This window comes from Lucilia sericata, unplaced genomic scaffold, assembly GCF_015586225.1.
Source record: "Lucilia sericata isolate MDLA Ls3-8-SP2 unplaced genomic scaffold, ASM1558622v1 Contig001290F_arrow, whole genome shotgun sequence".
Lineage (NCBI taxonomy): Eukaryota > Metazoa > Arthropoda > Insecta > Diptera > Calliphoridae > Lucilia > Lucilia sericata.
Genome location: NW_023995240.1, coordinates 62,554 through 82,954, shown reverse-complemented (window position 1 = coordinate 82,954; position 20,401 = coordinate 62,554). Strand labels below are relative to the sequence as shown.

General features: G+C 31.3%; 6 protein-coding genes across 7 annotated transcripts; 2 read left to right on the top strand and 4 right to left on the bottom strand.

Annotated features, from left to right (window-relative positions):
- The first annotated feature begins 206 nt into the window (after positions 1 to 206).
- LOC119610860 (protein saal1) lies at positions 207 to 1,917 on the top strand. The gene is made up of 2 exons (XM_037966257.1): positions 207 to 1,406; positions 1,463 to 1,917. Exons 1-2 carry the CDS (start codon positions 315 to 317, stop codon positions 1,808 to 1,810), a joined length of 1,440 nt encoding a protein of 479 aa, XP_037822185.1. The 5' UTR covers positions 207 to 314; the 3' UTR covers positions 1,811 to 1,917.
- Positions 1,918 to 2,040: 123 nt separating this feature from the next.
- LOC119610861 lies at positions 2,041 to 3,625 on the bottom strand. The gene is made up of 3 exons (XM_037966258.1): positions 2,929 to 3,625; positions 2,687 to 2,870; positions 2,041 to 2,630 (listed from the first exon to the last, which is right to left on the bottom strand). The coding sequence occupies exons 1-3, from the start codon at positions 3,496 to 3,498 to the stop codon at positions 2,251 to 2,253; spliced, it is 1,134 nt and encodes a 377-aa protein (XP_037822186.1). The 5' UTR covers positions 3,499 to 3,625; the 3' UTR covers positions 2,041 to 2,250.
- A 7,644-nt stretch (positions 3,626 to 11,269) lies between these two features.
- LOC119610854 (transcription elongation factor SPT4) lies at positions 11,270 to 12,955 on the top strand. The gene is made up of 4 exons (XM_037966250.1): positions 11,270 to 11,516; positions 11,582 to 11,744; positions 11,811 to 11,959; positions 12,735 to 12,955. Exons 1-3 carry the CDS (start codon positions 11,448 to 11,450, stop codon positions 11,927 to 11,929), a joined length of 351 nt encoding a protein of 116 aa, XP_037822178.1. The 5' UTR covers positions 11,270 to 11,447; the 3' UTR covers positions 11,930 to 11,959; positions 12,735 to 12,955.
- On the bottom strand, positions 12,848 to 15,589 carry LOC119610853 (mevalonate kinase). 2 transcript variants are annotated; one of them, XM_037966249.1, is made up of 2 exons: positions 15,389 to 15,589; positions 12,848 to 14,582 (listed from the first exon to the last, which is right to left on the bottom strand). In XM_037966249.1, exon 2 carries the CDS (start codon positions 14,199 to 14,201, stop codon positions 13,020 to 13,022), a length of 1,182 nt encoding a protein of 393 aa, XP_037822177.1. In that variant the 5' UTR covers positions 14,202 to 14,582; positions 15,389 to 15,589; the 3' UTR covers positions 12,848 to 13,019. The 2 variants fall into 2 exon arrangements, with proteins under 2 accessions (XP_037822177.1, XP_037822176.1); XM_037966248.1 differs by lacking the exon at positions 15,389 to 15,589 and adding an exon at positions 15,232 to 15,369.
- On the bottom strand, positions 15,395 to 15,998 carry LOC119610855 (bolA-like protein 2). The gene is made up of 2 exons (XM_037966252.1): positions 15,893 to 15,998; positions 15,395 to 15,781 (listed from the first exon to the last, which is right to left on the bottom strand). Exon 2 carries the CDS (start codon positions 15,692 to 15,694, stop codon positions 15,434 to 15,436), a length of 261 nt encoding a protein of 86 aa, XP_037822180.1. The 5' UTR covers positions 15,695 to 15,781; positions 15,893 to 15,998; the 3' UTR covers positions 15,395 to 15,433.
- Positions 15,999 to 17,546: 1,548 nt separating this feature from the next.
- Positions 17,547 to 19,255, bottom strand: LOC119610866 (ceramide-1-phosphate transfer protein). The gene is made up of 3 exons (XM_037966265.1): positions 18,990 to 19,255; positions 18,673 to 18,893; positions 17,547 to 18,051 (listed from the first exon to the last, which is right to left on the bottom strand). The coding sequence occupies exons 1-3, from the start codon at positions 19,106 to 19,108 to the stop codon at positions 17,756 to 17,758; spliced, it is 636 nt and encodes a 211-aa protein (XP_037822193.1). The 5' UTR covers positions 19,109 to 19,255; the 3' UTR covers positions 17,547 to 17,755.
- Between the last annotated feature and the right edge of the window lie 1,146 nt (positions 19,256 to 20,401).

The following is a 20,401-nucleotide window of genomic DNA, read 5'->3' as shown; positions in this document are numbered from 1 at the left end:
AAAGTTACTTCATTCCATATTTTTCGAAATCTATTAAAAGTTTGACTGATATCGAAAATTATCTGCTAATATAGTAGTTATTAATATTTTACAATTTTTCTTGGTCCCTGTAAAAACGCTTATCGATTTCACATTACGATAACGTAAGTGTCCTCAATTCCTAGTGATTGCATTGTTGACATTCATGTCTGGGTAGTCATTTTACAGTGACTAATGTTTTGACGGCAAACATTTTTAGTTTGTTTTGATTTTTTGCAAGAAAAAAGATTATAAATAAAGAAATATTAAATAATTTAAGAAAACAATCAACTACAATGTCTACCACCAATAATGAAGATAATAAATACAACGAAACAGATAAGGCACAAAGCAGCAATAACACCGAAGATGCCAATAAAACAGAACCGGCTTCCTACAATCCCACTTTGGTAGAAAATGATTGCGAGGAAAATGATTTGGAACGCTTGAAAGGTGATGCTATTGGTGATACCCTGTACAGTGAACGTTTTGTCTTGAATACTCTACTAAAACTGGGACAACTTGAAAAGGATTTGCAAGAAGAGGATGAAGTTGAAAGGGATTTGTGTTCTCTGTGGGATATGACTCTGGAGGAAGATGTAGTCAAGTATTTGTTAAAACATGATGTTTTAGAACTTTTTGCCAATATAATTAAAGCCACCGATGATAAGCGTTTAACCGAAATATTGGTAGGCATACTGGGGAATATGTGTAATGTGCAGCAAACGAGAAATCTTTTGACTGAAAAGAAAGAAGTAATTGAAACACTATTAGATCTATCCAACTGCATGGACTCTTTGACACTGGAACAGTTAATGCGACTTTTAGCGGTAGTTTTTGTTAAAATGTCAGAGGATCAAATAGAAAAATGGTATAATCTAATCTTGAAATCGGACAAATTTGTGGAAAATCTTTGCTTTATTTTAAATAATGCAGCCAATAATTCTCTTATTTTACAAACTATGGAAACACTTAATGCTATATTGGCAAAATTTTTTGTTCTCAAGCTATCACTGGCCACCGAGAATGGCAAGAGTTTAGATGAAATAAGCAAAACAAGTTTTGAGGAATTGTTTGTGCAGCCAGAAATGATCGAGTGTAGCATAGAGGCTTTTAAGACTTTGGTAAAAGAGACTGCTGACAAACAGGATTCCTATGATGCAACCGAAATCCCTGAAAGTATACACAAAGCCAAGCAAACATTCTGTAATATACACAGTATATTAACACAATACCAACAGCTATCTAGAGATGCTTACGAAACTAGTAATGATGAAATAATAAAATGTTTCAAAGATATTTTAAGACCTATGGCTGAAGACGATAGCATAACTAGTTGGCAGCAATATGAACAAGATGTTTTGGAAACATTAAATGATGTATTGAGAGTAAGTTTTATGGTTTAACACATAGATGTCTTGAATCTTAAATATTTTCTTTCTAGGTTTTACCCCAACCCTTAGATTTGGACATTTTTAGCTATTTACTTAAACTCTTTTATCATGTGGATAAAGAGCAAGAAAAACAGTTGCAAAAAACTGCTGCTGCTAGTAATGATTTTGAATCTGACGATGATGATGATGATAATGAAATTGATCATCAAATTTCTTACACCATTATATTAAATACTTTATATTATTTACTTTTAAAAGCTGACAAAGATTTACTTAAACAATATGTTGCTGCCTGTCCCCGTATATATAGTGTTAAGTTATTAGAATCATTTGAACAGCCACTGGAAACAGATTATATGAAAAATTGTTATGGCAAGTTAAAAGAAGCTCTGGAATAATAATAAAATGCAGGCAGTAAAATTATTTATAAAAAAAAATAAACAGTAATAATAGATTACCTTTTAGTAGTTCATCCATTAGAATGGATTTATGTAAACATTGAAAATTTAATTGTGTTTAATTATCTATTATAAATTAATCTTGATTTTTCATCAGATTTGCTGAACCAAATAGATTACTTTAAATGGCAATATATTTTCGTTCTCAATATTAAATTATATTAAAAGTCTTCTTTTTAAAAGCACTTTATTTTAAAATAATAATCTTAAGTACTTGCCAGATTAGAAGGTTTTAGACACGACTTGTTTAGTATTTGTCTGACAAACAAGATTATATATCGAAAATTTGGTTACAAAAACATTCTACTGTAATGCCTCTAAATCTAGCAAGTCTCAAAACAAAACTATAGTTTAAAACTATTTCAACTATTTACGATTTATTATTTCTGCTTCTCGGCCATTTGTAAACTCATCATTTCCATCCATGATGATTTTCCTAAAGTCAACGAACTTTTGCTAATAATCTTTAACTGATTTTGCTGCTGCTGCTGTTGTTCTAAAGGCCATTTGAATTGTTGTTTATTCTCCGATAAACCTGCTGAAAAATGCTCCAATGAGCTATCCAATGCTATAGCAGATGTATTAGTATCCCCCTTTAAATTAACTTCTAGTTGAGTATTTTTCTCTATATCATCAGATATATTAATAGTGGACGATGTGAGATTATTACACTCAATAGTATTTTCACCTTGTAGCTCGGATAATTGCAAGTACATGGTTCCTTCGTTGGCAAAAACCTTTAGGTTACCATGAACGCCAGCTGTAAAGAGGGAAAATTAGACAATTTCAGAAATATTGTTTTTAACAAAATCTTACTCATTTTAAGGTCTCCCTTTTGATGCAAATAAACGGCTGATGTTTTGTGTACATTTTTTAAGTCCAAACAACCAGTGTCTGTTTCAAATTTGGATGATTCCACATAGCTACAGTTGGTAGTTATATTTCCTCGAGATGTTTTACATGTTATACTATCACCCTGTAGTTTGTCCAGTATAATATTCTGAAAATATCAAAACCAGACCATATTTTATATCTCCAATAATTCCCATAACACTAACCCCTTTATTTTTTGCTTCCACCGTCGTCATTTTTCCTAAAAGTATTTTCTTACAACTGATGTCTCCTTCGGCGCTCAACAGTTCTATATTTTCTGCTCTTACATTAGTAGTATTGATAAATTTCTCCGCCTTTACTCTCAACTCATCGCCAAATGTGTTCTTAACCGATGCACCATGTTTTGAGTTTATATTAAGAGCCGCCTTAATAGGCACCGCCAATTCACAATGAAAATCCGTTTCATCTGTTAATTTTTTCAAAATAATTTCCACATTACTTTCATCATCGGCTACCTTCACCTGCATTGAGGCGGTACAATTTTTTACCGGACCACCGTGTAGTTCCGCAATTAAAGCATCGCCATTGGGATATTTGTGGGGATCGGCAGAAGACACCTTTACGTAAATATCTGAAATGACTTTTATGTAGGCGTGCGGATTAATATAACGTAATGTTTCCTGATGAACCTGCTTCATATCGGCGTCGATGGTGGTGACCGTTTTACGGGCATAAAAACGCTGGCTTAAGCAAAAATGTTGTGAAAATGGCGCCAAACGACGCAAAACTATCATGACTCTTGGGGTTTGGTGGTAGTGTAGAAATATTTTAATTTAATATTAAATAAATTAATATTAAAATAGCAAGTGTATTTTCTATTTTCTTTTTCTTCTTCAAATCAAAATATTTAACAGCTGTTTAGTAAAGACAAGAACCAATGAAAAATTGCATAAAAACAGGGGTGCTTAAACTTAAAACAATAAAAGAAAAACACAAAAAAGAGAGAATAATTTGCAAATTGCATATTTTTTAACTTTTGGGAATGCAAACTAATTTAAATAGCAAAAAATACCCACAATAACTAAAAAATACAAAATTTTATTATATTTCAAAAATTTTATGTTATCGATATTAAACATTAAAGCAGAGTTGTTCTTTATCACTTGAGAAATTTTACATCGAGACTCGAATGTCAAAAAAACCAACTGTTTATACTTGTATCAGAGACTTGCGCCGAGAATCGGCTTAAGCCGACTAAGCCTAGCCGCCGAACAAAATGTCAAAGCCGCCGCCGACGAAAATTTTTCAGCTTAATACGGCTTGAAAATTCCGCCATATTTTGTACAATTTACAGAAAACTTTCGCTAAATTTATGGAATTTTACAATATAAAATTAATTTGTTTTCATTGAAGCAAGTTTTCTTTTATCTCATAATAAGCCGCTCATTGTAATTTGACCGGTGTAGAACTTTGCTCAACGTTCGATGTATATGCCTCGCCTCAGATATTTTCGTGTTTTACGCGCCTAATTCGAGTCGCTGCTTTTACTTCAAACTAGCTTCGTTGACGTCAACCGGAGCTATACCTTTTTACATTGCTGGTATGTCATACCGTAAAGGGCTAGGGTATCGAACATGTGTATTTTAAATGGGAAGTGCAGTTGATGTCAATTCTGCCGACTGCGAAAAGAAATTCTGCTAGAATTTTTCGCGCCAAACTGTTTTCTGCATTTTTTATTTGCAAAAAAAATCTGTTGTTGTGTGTGTGCAAAAATCTAAAATGACAGTAATGATATTCTTTAAATAAAAAAATAATTTTTTACTAAAAATTGAAATTAATAAGATTGTATGCTATACTACTATACCGAGGGTCATTGAGCAAAGAAACAGCAAGCGTTGGGTTTAATTTAGTTAAATTGTTAATAACTATGATGAAAATGTTTTTCCAGGCGGGGTTTGTTTTCGTTTAATACCCAAAAGTGTTTATTGAAATCTAGATTTGGCATATTAGTGAGATCTAGAAGATTAAAAAATGTAAGTAATGGTGTTAATTAATTATTTATTTGTCTATAAAGAACGTCTTTCTTTTCAAGAAAGAGGTGGCATCATGATGGTCTCCTGGAAGAATGCAATTGTATACCTCCCTAGTCACCTAGGCGGGTGGTGGTCGGTCGGCTAGTGGTGACATGGTATATTATCACCTAGAGGCAATGGAAGGAAGCTGATTGCCGTATTCAGGGGGTCTCCTTGGGATACATACTTATTATTATACCATTGATCTCAGCAGAATCACTACCATACTACACCCATAATAGAGCGCGATGTCTGTCAGGTGTGCCTTTCAGTGAAGCTCTTGTTGTCTCCAAACACTATGGTGGCCGAATATTTACAAGAAACAATTGTTAAGCCGCCTTTTATACAAATTTATAGCTTTGTAGAGAATGTCTTCACGGACCTAGAGGATATAACTTGGCTAGGTATGTACTAGATGTTGTTTGGGCAAAATATTGGTACTAACCATTGTGGGCTTTATGTCGACTTTAGATCCCTTATAGTTGTCACACTACACCAAATAAGCATTCTTGCTGGAATTAAAGTTCAAAACAAGTTTAATTCCAGTCAAACATTCAAATTTCAAGTGTTGAAATACACTTTCATTACACTTTAATTCAATAGCATTCTCCAGTGAAAACGAAACTTGAATTCAAGTCGAACATTACAATGTTTTTACAGTATAATTCAATGCACGAAATCTATATATATACATACGTATATAAAACTCTAACGTTACTGACTGACTGACTGATTCATCATCGTAGAGCCTAGAGCCTTGAAGCTAAAGAGCTGAAATTTGGGCAGGATGTTAGTCTCCCACCAAATGTATCCAATAAGACGGGATTTTTGGAAATTCAAATTTTTGATGTTTAAAAAAGGGTAAAAACGTAAATTCGGTTACCTCAAATCTCCTAAACTAGAAAAGTTACAAAAACAGTTAAAGCTTATCGTCGTTCATTTAAAAAAAAGCGGACAGGTGTCCGGTAATTTTTTCAAATTCGGCCCCTTTGGGGAATAAACGGGTAGAAACTGTAATTTGGTACTTCTTTTGCACCCCATGTATCCAGTGTGACCATTTTGGCATTTTTGCAGCTAGATTTAGCATTTTTTATTTTGATTTAGCTGTAAAATTTTAATTTAGCATTTGGCATTTTATTTAGCATTTTTATAAAATATTTTTAGCATTTTTAGCTTTTTTTTTTGCAATTTTAGTATATAAACAAAAAAAAGAAAAATTTTTGCAAAAAAGATTTATATTGGAAATAGGTTTAACCGGAAAAAATCAGAATTAAATGTCTACTCAAACACAAGCAACAAGAAATATGAGAAATTTAATAATTTACACTGTAATTCAAAATAATGCAAAAAGATTCATGAAGATAATTAACTTAAAATTACGCCAATACAAGTGAATACTTTAAAATGTTGTATTCTAAAATATTTTTCTGGAACCCAATGCTTTTTTAAATTCGAGGTGGTAGAAATAATTCAAGAGATTTCATATATTTTTACAAATACGTTCAGTACGCTATTTTACAAACTAATACTTTTTGTTTGCTCATGGAATGAAACATACAGTGTCTCTCATAAGTATTCGAATTTAATGTATTATGAAAACAGACATCATTTTATAATAGATTTTGTGGGAAAAATAAATAAATTTATTATGTTGTCCAGACAGTCCTTAAATTCTATGCCACATTTTAAAAATTAAAAAAAAAATATTTACATAAACTAATTTAACTTTTTTTTAAAAAAGTGCAAAAAATAGCTTCACAAAAGTATTCGAATTTTTTGTATAAATCATGTTTAGATTAGCATTATGAAGTAAAAATAAATAATTAAAATGAAATTAATGTTTTGTATAGTAGCCTTTGTTTTTAAAAACAACTTCCAAGCGTCGTGGGACCGTTTCTACCAATTTATGGAATAGTTCTGGCGTTATTATGTCCCATTCTTCATGCAAAGCAACCGTATGGTGGTTTTAGAGGATAATGAGTGATTTAAAAGTTGTTCTTGTAAATATAACCACAAATTTTCAATGGAGTTTAAGTCCAGACATTAACTCCATTGAAAATTTGGTGAAAGAAGATACTTAGTGTTGTTAATGATCAACATTTTCACGTACCAGGTCGTGTATTTTGGATCGTTTTTCTGTTGAAAAATAAATTGAATGGGTTGTAGCCCCATTTTGGTGGTACTAGCATGCAAATTCTGCTCTAAAATTGACAAGTGGACCTTCTAGTCTATAATTACAATAATAAATTTTAGCAGTCCAACACCGTGGACGGACACAGAACCCCAAAATATGGCAGAGCAACTTGGGTCCTTTAAAATTGGTTTTAAGTTAGATAATTCCAAGGCATCTCCAAGCTTTCGCCATATCATTTGACGACCATCAGAGCCAAAAATATTATATTTGTTCTAATCGTAGAAGATAACCTCCTTCCAGAATCCAATATTCTTACTTATGAGTCTATTTGCGGAGTCAAGACACTTAACATCGATTAACTTCGATATATGAGCGGTTTCCACCTTGGTACTTGACCATGCGAATTATTGCTCCCTAGTACTTTGCGCACAATTTCGACACTAATTTTTATTCACAGGACTGTCATGAGTTCGTTGTTAATTTTTGGAGCTGATAGATGAAGGTTCTTTCGGTATTTCTTCAGTATTTCTCTGTCGTCCTGTATTGACAGCAGTTTTGGACGACTTGATAATGGTAAATACTCGATGGAATTCTTTGTTCCATGCGTGTAATGACAAAATATATTGTCGATGGGAATCTATCAACCATTTCCTATATATATTTAATTGATCGGCCTTGTTTATACAGATATAAATTAATTTTTTAATTTGAATTGATCAACTCTTTTTCTTTGAACATTTTAAGCGCTTACACAGGAAGGATTTACAACATAATTATGCAAATTTCCAAAAAATATAATGTTAAATATTCCATATAACCACTACCTGCATAATGGGTTAATTAATGGGCAATAAAACACGTGTTCAAGGATTCTAATAAAGTTCTTAGAAAAAATTCGAATATTTTTGCGCAGTACCTGAAATGACCCTTTTTGGGTTTTTTCCATTTTCTTGGAAACCATTAATGATTTTTTATTACTTTTTTCTTGTATTTTGTAAAAATAATATAAATTAATAAAATTTCATTAAAAAATTTTAAATACTATTATTATTTTTAAAGTAGCATCATACAATAACACAGTAATTCATAAAAAATAATAAATTCGAATATTTATGTGAGACACTGTATAATTTTGACAAATAAAATTGTTTATATAAAAAAGTAAAACTAGAAATATTATACATTTCCTTCCGAAAACACATATGTATAGGTTTTATACCATGAGCAACTAGTGTAATTAATAGAGTTTTAATGTAATTTTTGCATTCAGAAATATTTTAAAGTTAGAGACATTACATATTGTTAAATTTACAAAAATTTTGAAATAATTTTTAGCATTTCTGTTTATCTTAGTACCACGGAACTTAATTTTTTACCCTACTCCACTATACTACGTTTGAGTATACTAATCGGTTAAGAATCATTATCTGAATCGATTAAGCCATGTAAGTCAGACCGTCTGGTAGAGGTTGAAATTTTCAAAACAATAAGCACGTATGCTTTTTGATCCAATGACAAAACCTTTTAAAAATGGTTAAAGTCCGTCCTTTATTTTACCTAGCCCCCATACATATACAAATGTATAAAGCCTTTCTCAGAAAATTAGTTTAAATATCGGAACCAAGGTTCAATTCAACATAAATGCTTTATTAAGAAAAATAAATCAAATTTTATACTCATATGGTCAACCACGGCAGAATATACTTTCTTACTTTTTTTTTTCTAAAATTTTTTCTAAATTACAATGAATTTCAGTTAGAAATTAATATGAATTGTTCATAAAAACACTTAAAAAATTTTAGCATTTTTTTTTTTTTTTTTGGCATTTTAAAATCAATTTAGCATTTTTTCTAGCATTATTTTGGATGGGATTTAGCCGCAACATTTTTTGAGACCTGGTCACACTGCTTGAGAATCTATAAAAGTGGCCTTTTTGGTACTTTTTCGTTCTTCAAAAGGTACTTTTTGAGTTTTCTATTAAATTGAACATAGAAACATGAAATTATGCACGTAGAGCCTGGAGTAAATGTGAATCTATAAAATGGCACTTTTTGGTACTTTTTCGTTCTTTGACTGGTACTTTTTGAAATTAAGCACTTAGAGACTGGAGTAAATGAGAATCTATAAAATGGGAACTTTAATTTATAATCTATAAAAAGGGACTTTTTAGTACTTTTTCGTTCTTCGACTGGTACTTTTTGAATTTTTTATAATATTGAACCTAGAAACATGAAATTAAGAATGTACAGTCCGGATTAAGTGATAACATATAAAAGGGGACCTTTTGGTACTTTTTCGTTCTTCGACTGGTACTTTTTGAATTTTTTATAATATTGAACCTAGAAACATGAAATTAGGAAGCCCGGATTAAGTGATAACATATAAAAGGGGACTTTTTTGTACTTTTTCGTTCTTCAAAAGGTATTTTTTTTTTGAATTTTCTATAATATTGAACCTATAGACATAAAATTAAACCTGTAGGGCATGGAGTAAGTGAGAACATATAAAACGGGACTTTTTGGAACTTTTTCGTTCTTCAACTGGTTTTATTTGAATTTTCTATTATAATGAACCTAAAAACACAAAACTAAGCAATCAGAGACTTGAGTGAATGAAAATTTAAAATGGAGTATTTCTGGTAATTTTCCGTTCTTTAACTAATACTTTTTGAATTTTCTAAAATATTGAATATATAAACATAAAATTAAACACGCAGTATCCTAATTGAACGAAAATTTATCTCGCTTACATCCATTTTGCAAAAAGGGCTCGATATCAATCGAAATCTCTATAGGCCATAATTGACCCTGCCCTCTTCAATAATTGATTTTAACGTTTTCTATGTACTTAATAATACCATAATAAAACAATTTTTGTTGAAACGAAAATATGTAATGTAAATATGTATATGAAATCTTCTTCAGAAAATGACTTAAACGCACATAAATGGCTTTCAAATGTCGTTGTCTACGAAAAAAACATTTTTAGGAACCGAAACCTACATTTATGAAAAATAAAATTAAGAGGATCGGTCCGCCAATATAACCCTCTTACAGAAAATCAGTTTATAGCTAATACATCATTCCAAAAGTTATCATTATGATAGAATTATGGTAGAATTAAAAACAATACTTTAAATTATAGAGAACTTTGTCCATAATTGATCCAATTCCACATTTAAGCCCCTAATCCGAAAATCACGGTGACGTTCTTATTAATCTAATGATCAAAGTCCATATATATATACATATGTATATGACATATTCAAAAATTTGCTTTTTTACGACATATGATTTACCGAATATAACTCTTACTTATTTTAATCATAAATTACCGCTAAAATAGGAATAGTCTGCCTTTAGGGTTGCGAGTTTTCATACACTCTAATAATGTTTTCAAAGTGAAACTTTTGGAATATTTTTCAATCTCTTTGTGATCCCTTTCAATGATGTTGTTCTGGAAGAACTTTAACATCCATGTAAACATTTAATAAATTGGGGGACTACCAATGAGTGGAGCGGAACCTCCCATATGAATTAAATACAAAAATTTGTTTATCTGGGAAACTGATAGAACTAAATTCTTAAAATTTTGCACGAAGAACTTTAATATTCATCTGAACATTTTGGAGAAAAAAGGGCGGACTTTCATCTGGGGGGCTTGAATTAAATAGAAAAATTCGTATATCTGAGAAGCTATTACAGCTAGAATCTTAAAATTTTACTGAAGAACATTTAGAGAATAACGGGCGAATTTAATACAAAATTTTGTATATCTGGGAAGCTATTAGATTATTCAAATTTTTCATAGATTAAATTAAAATCTTAATTAACGTTCGGAATAATTGGCGAAATTGCAATAATTTGCGTGAAATCTCCCATATGTAACAAATTGTATATCTGGAAAACCATAGTAGTTAGAATCATCAAAATCGTTAAGTAGGTTTCTTATTTATATTGCTTTTAGGGTAGCACAGCACACTGGGTATAGGTAGTAAATAAACAAATAAAAAATCTTTGTTTTTACGTTATTGATCATTTTCTTAATGCAAAATTTTTTAGAAACTGATTTTCTGCAATATGTTTTATATGGAGGATAGTGTTAAATATCGGTAGATCCTAGTAAAACTTGGAGAAAGAATTTGTTTTTAATTTTTAAGAATTTTTTATTCATCCCTGCATAATTTCTCACACAACTTTTGAGCTTGCTCTGTTTTGTTGTTATAAACAATACATTTGCTTCCAAAATCCCACTTTCTGATCTCTCGGATTCCGTTTTTATTTAAAATCGTAGAAAAATTAAAAACTAAGCGTAGTTGAAAACTTAGCCGGCTTACAGTCGATTTTAAGCCGCCGCCAACATATTTAGTGTCAGTCGCCGCCGCCGTTAAAATTTGTCGGCGCAGGGCTCTGACTTGTATTGCAAAGAAAAAGAGGAAGAAATAATACAAATCAGAAGAAAACGGCATTATAATACACAGAAATTTCAAGAAATTGCAAGAAATCACAACAAATAAATTCCATTTAAGAAAAACACCATGTCCTTCGATACTATACCTAAAGATTTACGTGGTTTAAGAGCCTGTTTGGTGTGCTCTCTAGTAAAGGTATGTAAAATTTTCCAATTTTAATCATACATCTGTTTCTAAATTGTCTCTTCCAACTTTTCCAGTCTTTTGACCAATTTGAATACGATGGTTGCGACAATTGCGATGAATTTTTGCGCATGAAAAACAACAAGGACAATGTCTACGATCATACTAGCAACAATTTTGATGGCATTATTGCATTAATGAGTCCCGAAGATTCTTGGGTAGCCAAATGGCAAAGAATAGGTTAGTTTTTGTTGCTAGTTGTTTTTAAAGAAAATTGTTTATTTACTTTTAACTCTTTATATGTAGGTCGCTTTTCTCGAGGCGTTTATGCTATATCAGTATCGGGTAATTTGCCCCAGGCTACTTTAAGAGAAATGAAGAGTCGTGGCATTCCCTACAGACCAAGAGATACCAGCCAACGTTAATTTAATATTTATGTAGAGATAAAACAAATGGTAAGTGTTTAAAATTAATTTATAGACTAGTAAGAACATTGGCGAAAAAATCTGGGGATGAGATACCGCATACGTCATCGAATAAGATTCGTATGGAAAACAAATTTCAATATCATCTCAAATAGCATATTTACTACCAAAATTACAAAAGGTAGTAGTTATCCTAAGACTTCTACACTTTTCATCAATTGTAATATCTATGCAAACCCCTTGTAAAAAGTTTGCTCTAAGTTTCTGGTCTAGCACCCTACAGTGTTTGTTTGCTTTCACCTATAAATGGGTCAATACCGCATTTTTGTAGGTTATCTGAGGATGCTGAAGAGCTTAAAAATTTTATATAATTTGTTTCTTCCCTTAAAAAATGGTTAAGAAATACATTCCATGAGGAAGTAGGTAGTTACTATTACCGGTTATAATCCATGTAATCTGATAGGCTTTATCAGGGGAATTGTTTTTTCTGTATGGCTTGAATCACAGTTTTGTTTGCTATCACTTCTCTCTTTTCTTTTTTATACACTTCCCAAAGTTCACAGATCACGAAATAATATACAAAGCAATACATACTTATTTATTCATTAAGTGCCTTCAAAATGTAAGCCAAAAGTCTCGTTAAAATGAATTATGTAAACAAATTAGGTTTTTGTTAAACAAACAATAGTTTTGTTATTGTTTTGTAATCAGAATAGTATATTTACCTCAACTGTAGTCAAATATTTTCCATTTAACTGGTATTTTTATAAAAAAATTTATTTACCTTTTTCTCTTTTCCTTACAGAACCAATAACAGGTTGGATGAATTTGAAAGAAATTTACTATCTTCAACTTTGCCCACTAATTTAAAATAAGGCCAAACACAACTAACCGATGTGAACGTTCATTTCAAAATCCTTTTTTTAACAATAAAAAATACTTTATTATAAATTTATAGGTATATAGAGAATGTCCACAAAATATAATAGTTATTAATAAAAAAATATACAATATTAATCAAAAGAATATATAAACAATTTGTTCATATTTAATGTAAAAATTATACATTTTCATTATCATCACTAATTAACTACAATTGTTCCATACGCAAACCTTCACCACCAGCCGTGGTAGCAAAGACACCAAAACCAGCTGCCTCCAATTCTTCCTTCAATTTCCAATACACTTCATTGCTGGCATAGTTTTCGGGCAGTAAAACAATCACATAACCACCGGCACCAGCACCGGTTAATTTACTGAAAAATCCCCGCTTAAAGGCAATCGAAAAGATTTGTTCCAATTTGGGGTGTGTAACACCAATGGCCTTTAATAAATCGTTATTGATTTGGAATAAGCGTTCTAGTTTCTCGAATTTCTCGCTGTCATCTTGGCCATTGCCAAATTCTTCGTACAAGGGAATGGCATCGTTAACCAAAGCTTCACAGGCATTCCAAATGGAATTGATAACTTCGGGAAATTGTTCTCCCAAATGGCGTACCTTGGCTACTATATCGGCAGTGGATCTTTTAACTTTACTATCTACCAGTAAAATATTTAAGGGCCTCTGTATTTTGAGTGTTTGAAAACCTTGGCCCTTAACGAAACGTAACATGCCGCCATAAGTGCAGACGGTATTGTCAATGCCCGAGGGTGTACCATGCATAACACGTTCCGATTCAAAGGCCCAAGTGGAAATTAAAGCTTGATTTTCAGGTTCATTATACGAATTCAAATCGAAGTGATGAGCATAGAGTAGAAAAGCAGCCGCCAAAGCTGCACCATACGAAGCAGAGCTGCCTAAACCGGCTCCCAAATTGAGTTCGGTGTCTATGTTTATGGTGAAGGCTTGTGTTAATTCCAATTCCTTTTTAGGTGAAGATAAAACAGCACCAGCCAATAGATAGTATATAGAGAGAAAAGCCTTTTGAGTTTGTTGCTTTTTAGGTGTACCCTGCTCCAATAACTCCTCATGCTGACGATTAAGCTCGGTGCGCACCTCTTCCAATAGCTGGGCACCACTTTCAAATGTTTCCTGTGGGAACTTGGAACGGCATTGTTTGAGAAATTTATTAAACGTATCAACTTGTATTTCGAAACTTGTATTTAAAGCCTCCAATTGTACGGTAACAACTCGTTTGCCATTTTCAGCTGCAGTGAACTTTAAAGTAGTGCCCAAACCTACTACTGCAGCTAAGGCGGGTTTGTGATAAACCACTGCATGTTCACCATGTAAAATGATCTTTCCTGGTGATTTCACTTGGAATTTCAACATTATGTAATGTTTTAAAAAATAAACCAAAATTTAAATAAAACAAAGCCAAAATTCAATGGAGTTTTTTCTATTTTGTGGTTGCAGTATTTGTTTAAAAATGATCAATTGGGGTCAAACTATACAATTGCTTTTTTGTTATTCGTTATAGTTTAAAATTGTGTTCGGAAAAATATTCTTTAAATTTGTTTTTCTTTGTTTGTATTTGTTCGCTTTTTAAAGATTTCCGATTTTAACGTTTATTACAGTTCAAAGCTTGACTTAATACTGTGGAAGTGTTTTTTTTGTTTATGCTGGTTTAATTTTTTTGCTTGATTTTTTGTATTCCAAATACACTTTCACTTTCTGTGTTGATTTTTTTTGTTTCGTTTATTCGATTTTAAGCTGTAAAAAACTCATATTACCACTAAGTATTGCACAGTGGGTTGTTAGAAATAAATAGTCTGTAGTTCCATATAAAAACCTACTAAAAAATATAGTAAAATATTCCTAATTCTGTGCAGAAAGGGTTAATACCTACATATATGAGTAAGATCAAGTGATAAAGTGGAGAGGGGAACCCACCTTAAAGTATACCGACCTACCCAGGATCACTTTCTGAAACGATTAATTGGATGAAATTCTTTATAATCCTTCACATAAAAGTGAAGGATCACTTTTTGAAAAGTTTAATTTAATGGAATACTTATAATCCTTCACATCATAGCCATTTTATTGCCCTGATAAAATGACCATTTATCAATCCTAGTTACATCGTGAAATCTATTTTCTAGCTACATCTGCCAGACACTAAAGGAATGTTGCAGTTACCTAGAAGGGCTCCCATAGCGCAGAGACTTGTTATCACTACTACAAGAATCCTCTAACTCTTCCAGTCCAATCCCAAAAGTAATCTGGTTGCTTTTGTAAACAGCCTGCAATCCCTGTGCCATGATTCAAATAGAAGATGGAATCTTTGACCAAATAACAGCAAGGAAACTTGTCTATAAATTTTAAAAGGTTTCATAACAGTTTTTTAAGCTCCACAACCCACTGTGCAAATGCTGTAATATGCAGTCTCTCAATTTTTTTCATCTATAGTTTATTGTTTTAATTTTATTTTATTTAACTCTTATTGTTACGTTAAATTTCACAAATACAAAATATGTAGTGGTAATTATTCACAAGAGAAAAACAAAATAAACACCAACCAAATTCACTTTATCAAACATATTTTTATTATTTCACAAATTTTTCTACTGCTGCTGCACTTTCTCCCACTCTTCTGGTGTGTAGGATTTTTGTGAGAAGGCGTGTATTTCTTTAAGTTCTTCCGCTAAAGCTGTATTAACCAAACGATGTTTTTGCAGCAATGTCTTGCCTTTAAACTTGTCGGATACTATTGTCACACTAAACTTGCCACCACAACCATCTGATTCATCTATGGCTTTAACATATTTTGCTTCAAGTTGTTCGGTTAGTTTGTCTTCAAGATATTTTGTTGTGTATTTGCTCATTTTTGTTTCGTTTGTTCTTCTTTCGAATACTTTGTGTCGTTTTCCTACTGCAGATATATGTTTATGTCTTCTAGAATGTTTGTTTTTCTACGTAGATGGAGATTTATTTAAATGTATTTATTATATTATGCAAAAAAAATACTTGTTTTATTAACTTTTTTGATTAATAGTCAAGAGTGTTTTTTGTTATAAACCTACCTTTCCGGTTTTTTCTTCAATTCCTTTTGTTTGGCTTTTCTATTTATTATGCGAAGAATTTGGTCAAAAACAAAAGTAGCGCTAAAACGAGTCTCGTTTAAATGACATTTCATTAAGAGGGCAGTGTTGGTTAGCGAAAGAAAATTGATATAATTGTTTACTAAACTGTAATGTTTAGTATACAAAAAGTAAATACAACGGTATAAATACACCACTTTAGTGGGGAGGGTATATTGGATTTGTGCTGATGTTTGTAACATATAAAAATAATTGTCCTAGACCCATCCTAGACCCAATCGGCTTAGAATCGTTTTCTGAGTCGAAAAAAACCTTGTGCGCAAGCTACAGGTCGCAATTTTCGAGATAATTGGATGAAATTTGGCACGCACGTTTTATTTGACCCAAGGACGAAGCCTATTGAAAATGGTTAAAATCGGTCCATTATTTCACCTAGCCCCCATAGAACAGAACCCCCCGAAAAGGGCTTCTGAGCTCATAATTATGTTAAATATACAGATATATCGATAAAATACGGCACAACTAAGTTTTATAGAAGTCTTGATAACCGTGCCAAATTTCATAAAGATCTGGCCCCATTTGACCCCAGCTCCCATACAAAGTCCCCTTCAGAAAATTACTTGAATGTCCCAAATTAACTTATAAACAAAAATATCGCGATGAAATTCAGCACAATTAAATATTATGTAAATATAAATATATTCACAAGATTTTATCGGGCTTGGTCCATATTTGCCCCTAGCCCCCATATAAAACCTCTTTCAGAAAATTGGTTTTTCATCCATAAATTGCTTAAATGTATCGGAACAAGGGAATATTGAAGATAAATGCGATATTATGAAAAATAAATCACATTTAATATTCATAACTGGTGTAGGGTATCATATGGTCGGCCACGCCCGACTATACTTTCTTAATTGTTTTAGTTTCAAATTACTTGATAATTAAAGAAATTGAAGCAAAAACATTAACTTTATAGAAGCGTGTTCAACTTTACAGAAACACCCAATAACATAGATGAATCCGGAATAAAAACTGTATAAAGAGAAGGCAAAATGAAGACTAAAAACTTAAAAGACATAACTATATAAATGATATTATTTCCACATCTAGACTTAGGCAGATGCATAAAGATATTGAACGACCTAAAATGAGACATGGGAGGTCTGCAGACCCATAATTTTGTACGGGTCTTTCGCCAAGAGGAAACTAAAAGTTTAAAGGGGAACAAAAAAATAAGTTCCAAACTGACAACGTATAACCAAAACTCCGTCCCAGGAATAAACAATGATTTTTCTATTGCCCATAATTCTCCATGGTAGTAAAAATCAAGTTAAGATAGAACTAAATGACAAGAGCTAGTTCTTATTAATATCATTGAACCTAACCAACCCTTAGTAAAAGATGAGATTTGCAGTTAAATATTCTTTAAATTGAAGCATAAACTTTATTTTCTTTAATATTTTTTCAGATAATATTTAATAAATTTAATATTTCGCTTAATTAATTCAACTGTCTAATGATATACATATAAGTAAAGAAAACTTCGTTTATTTAAGGCATGTTATGTAGCACATTAATAGAAAATATTATTACTAAGGGAATGTAAAAATAAATGGAAAAACTATAGCACATATGAAATTAAAAACACAGTAAAACATAAGATTTAATAAAAACAAAAACTTAAAGCTGCACAATTTCTTTACACTAACAATAAATACTGAATATGTCTTATACAAAATTGTAAAAAAAAAATCGAACAAAAAACCAACTAAAGGTAACTAAATTTAAAATTTTAGCAAATATGAAACGGAGAAATCTCAAGTTTGAATACAACCCATAAACTTAAGGCAAATGATGCAGATCATAGAGAGTATATAGCGCCTGCGTACGATCATAGACTGTCTTAGTATTCTTTAACATTTCCGGCAGGAATTCTGCTACACGATCTACATTGCAACAGACACGTTTTAAAAGTTCACCTTGTGTGGGCAAGGCATACATAGCAACTAAAGCTCCTTTACGAACAACCCAAGGATGATATTTGGCTAATGTAGCCTCATAAGAAATCTTACAGCAACCGTGAACTTTATCACTTTCACTTAATTCTGTCAAACGATTGAGGAATTCATAAACAAACTCTGGAAAAGAAAAAAATAAAAATTAAGTTAAAATTGTATGGACGTATGTGGTTCAAATAGAAATACGTATACGTAGTTATTAGATAAACAAACATGACAAGTTAACGAGATAAGATTGTATAAACAAAATTAATGAGAAACAAACATTAGGATACACTGTGTAACATAAATGAAAAATTCAATAATATTGTACTTTTTGACACCGAAATATCACAAGAGTCTAGCCCACAGACTAGTCAGCCATAGTGTTTTCTATAGATTAGGCAATAGACTAGTCTATATACTTAGCTAAAGACTAGTTAAGAGTATAGTTAATAGACTAGTGAATAGTATATAGATTAATCCATAATAGAGAAGTCTATATAGTTGTCAGTTTCCAGCTCGTAGAATAGACAGCAGACAAGTTCATAGACCTCTATGCACGCAACAGCGTATGACTACCCTTAAACAAATTAGCGTCCTCTTAGTTTGACATCATTGATTTAATTTTTGAATAAACGAACTTTTATTGTCTTTGCCGTAGTGAAAAAAATTGTTTATCAGATTGTTCAAAAAAACTTTAAAAATGCATGCCCGTTTTTTAAAGCATACTTTATGCAAAATAACAACAATTCAGCTCACCTAAACCTCTATGCAAACGCAACAGTGTACGACTGCCTGAAACATATTTAGTGTCCTTAAATAAATTAGCATCCTTTTCGTATGACATCATTGATTTAATGGTAACAAATTTTTCAGCCTTTTCCGCATCCGTTTCCTTTCGAAACGTTAATAAAATGTCGATTTTTGATCTCACATCACTGCTGACGAAACCAAATACCGAACCCAATAAACTAAAAAATCTGAAAATCGAACAAAACACATTAACAATGCCAACTCAACAACAAAGAACATTCAAAAACATCCTTGTGTATACAATAGAAAAAACAATATTTTACTTGTTTATTTCCTCGTATGCTTTTAAATAATCATCCATTGCAACATCATCATCGTCTCGTAAACTGTCTTGAAATATTTGTGCAACTTTTTCTAAATCAAAACGTTCGACTGCAGCCATTTTCTGTATCACTTATTAAAACACTATTTATTCTTAATATAACTTTTATTAATAGCTATTAATTAAAGAGCACTAAACTAATAGCTCTACTTAAATTATTCTAACATAAACTTATTAAAATGAAGTGAAAATGTCATAATATTAATGTTGTTGTATAATTTCTATACAATGTCATTAATAACAGGGTGCTTCTAATATCAAACAAAATTTTTATTTTAATGTTAACGTTTAACAACACTGGAGGTTATAACGAAGCTATTCATTCGTTTTAAATTTAAAAATTTTAGATTTATTATAAAAAAGTATCTCCCGCTACTTTGAGAAAAATGTCAAAAACATAAAATAAGATATAATTTAAATCTTAATTGCATCGGTTTTTTTATTTATCTTGTAAAATTTGTTGCTGAATTGCAGGTGTTCATTGTTTTCCTATATAAATGTCAATTCAGATGAAAGTTATGATTAATGCTGATAGCGGATTTTAAATACATATTACATTTTACATAAAGTGGAACTTTTTGACGTATTAGGGATGAATACGTGCTAATACATTGGCTACCTATTGACCTCATGGTAAAGAAATTGGCCTCAAACTCGACGATTAGGGTCCATAGAAACTTTAAACATGCCTCCATTATGGTAAACGTCAAATAAATACATTCAGTCTATATAGATTGCTCCTCTCCAATTATTATCTCTAACAGAAGATTCACTGTAAGCTCAATAAATGACATAGCCCATATCGCGAATGACTGTCTATACGGATAGGTGTTTTCTTTTTGCATAATATTAGAAGTACAAAGATAATAACTTAGCCTAAGTTACTCCTATTTCGGTTAATGGGACTATCAAAAATTGGTCAACTGACTGCAGAAAACGACTCAATTTGAATAAGAACTATAACTTACTCATTTGAAAGAAATTAAAGTGACATCATGAGATTAAAATAATCATGATATTAAATTGTCAATAATTCTCTCCATAGCCACGTACCAAAGCTTTAGAAATTACACAACCAATGCTAAAATTCCTTCATAATTAAATGTAGTTAAGAATGCTAAATTTATTTGTCTAAAATAGTATTAATAAGATCTTTTTAAATCTCATATCCTTTTAAAGAAATATACGCATGAATTACTTGTGATAACAATATTTGCTAAAAGTAAATTAAGGAACAGATTAAACAGACGTTAATTCCTTAAATTCCCGTAAATATTAACATGTTCAAGCTAAATCTTTATCAACATTTAAAAACTACCTAAGATGATAAAAATAAAAACAAGTGTATTTCTT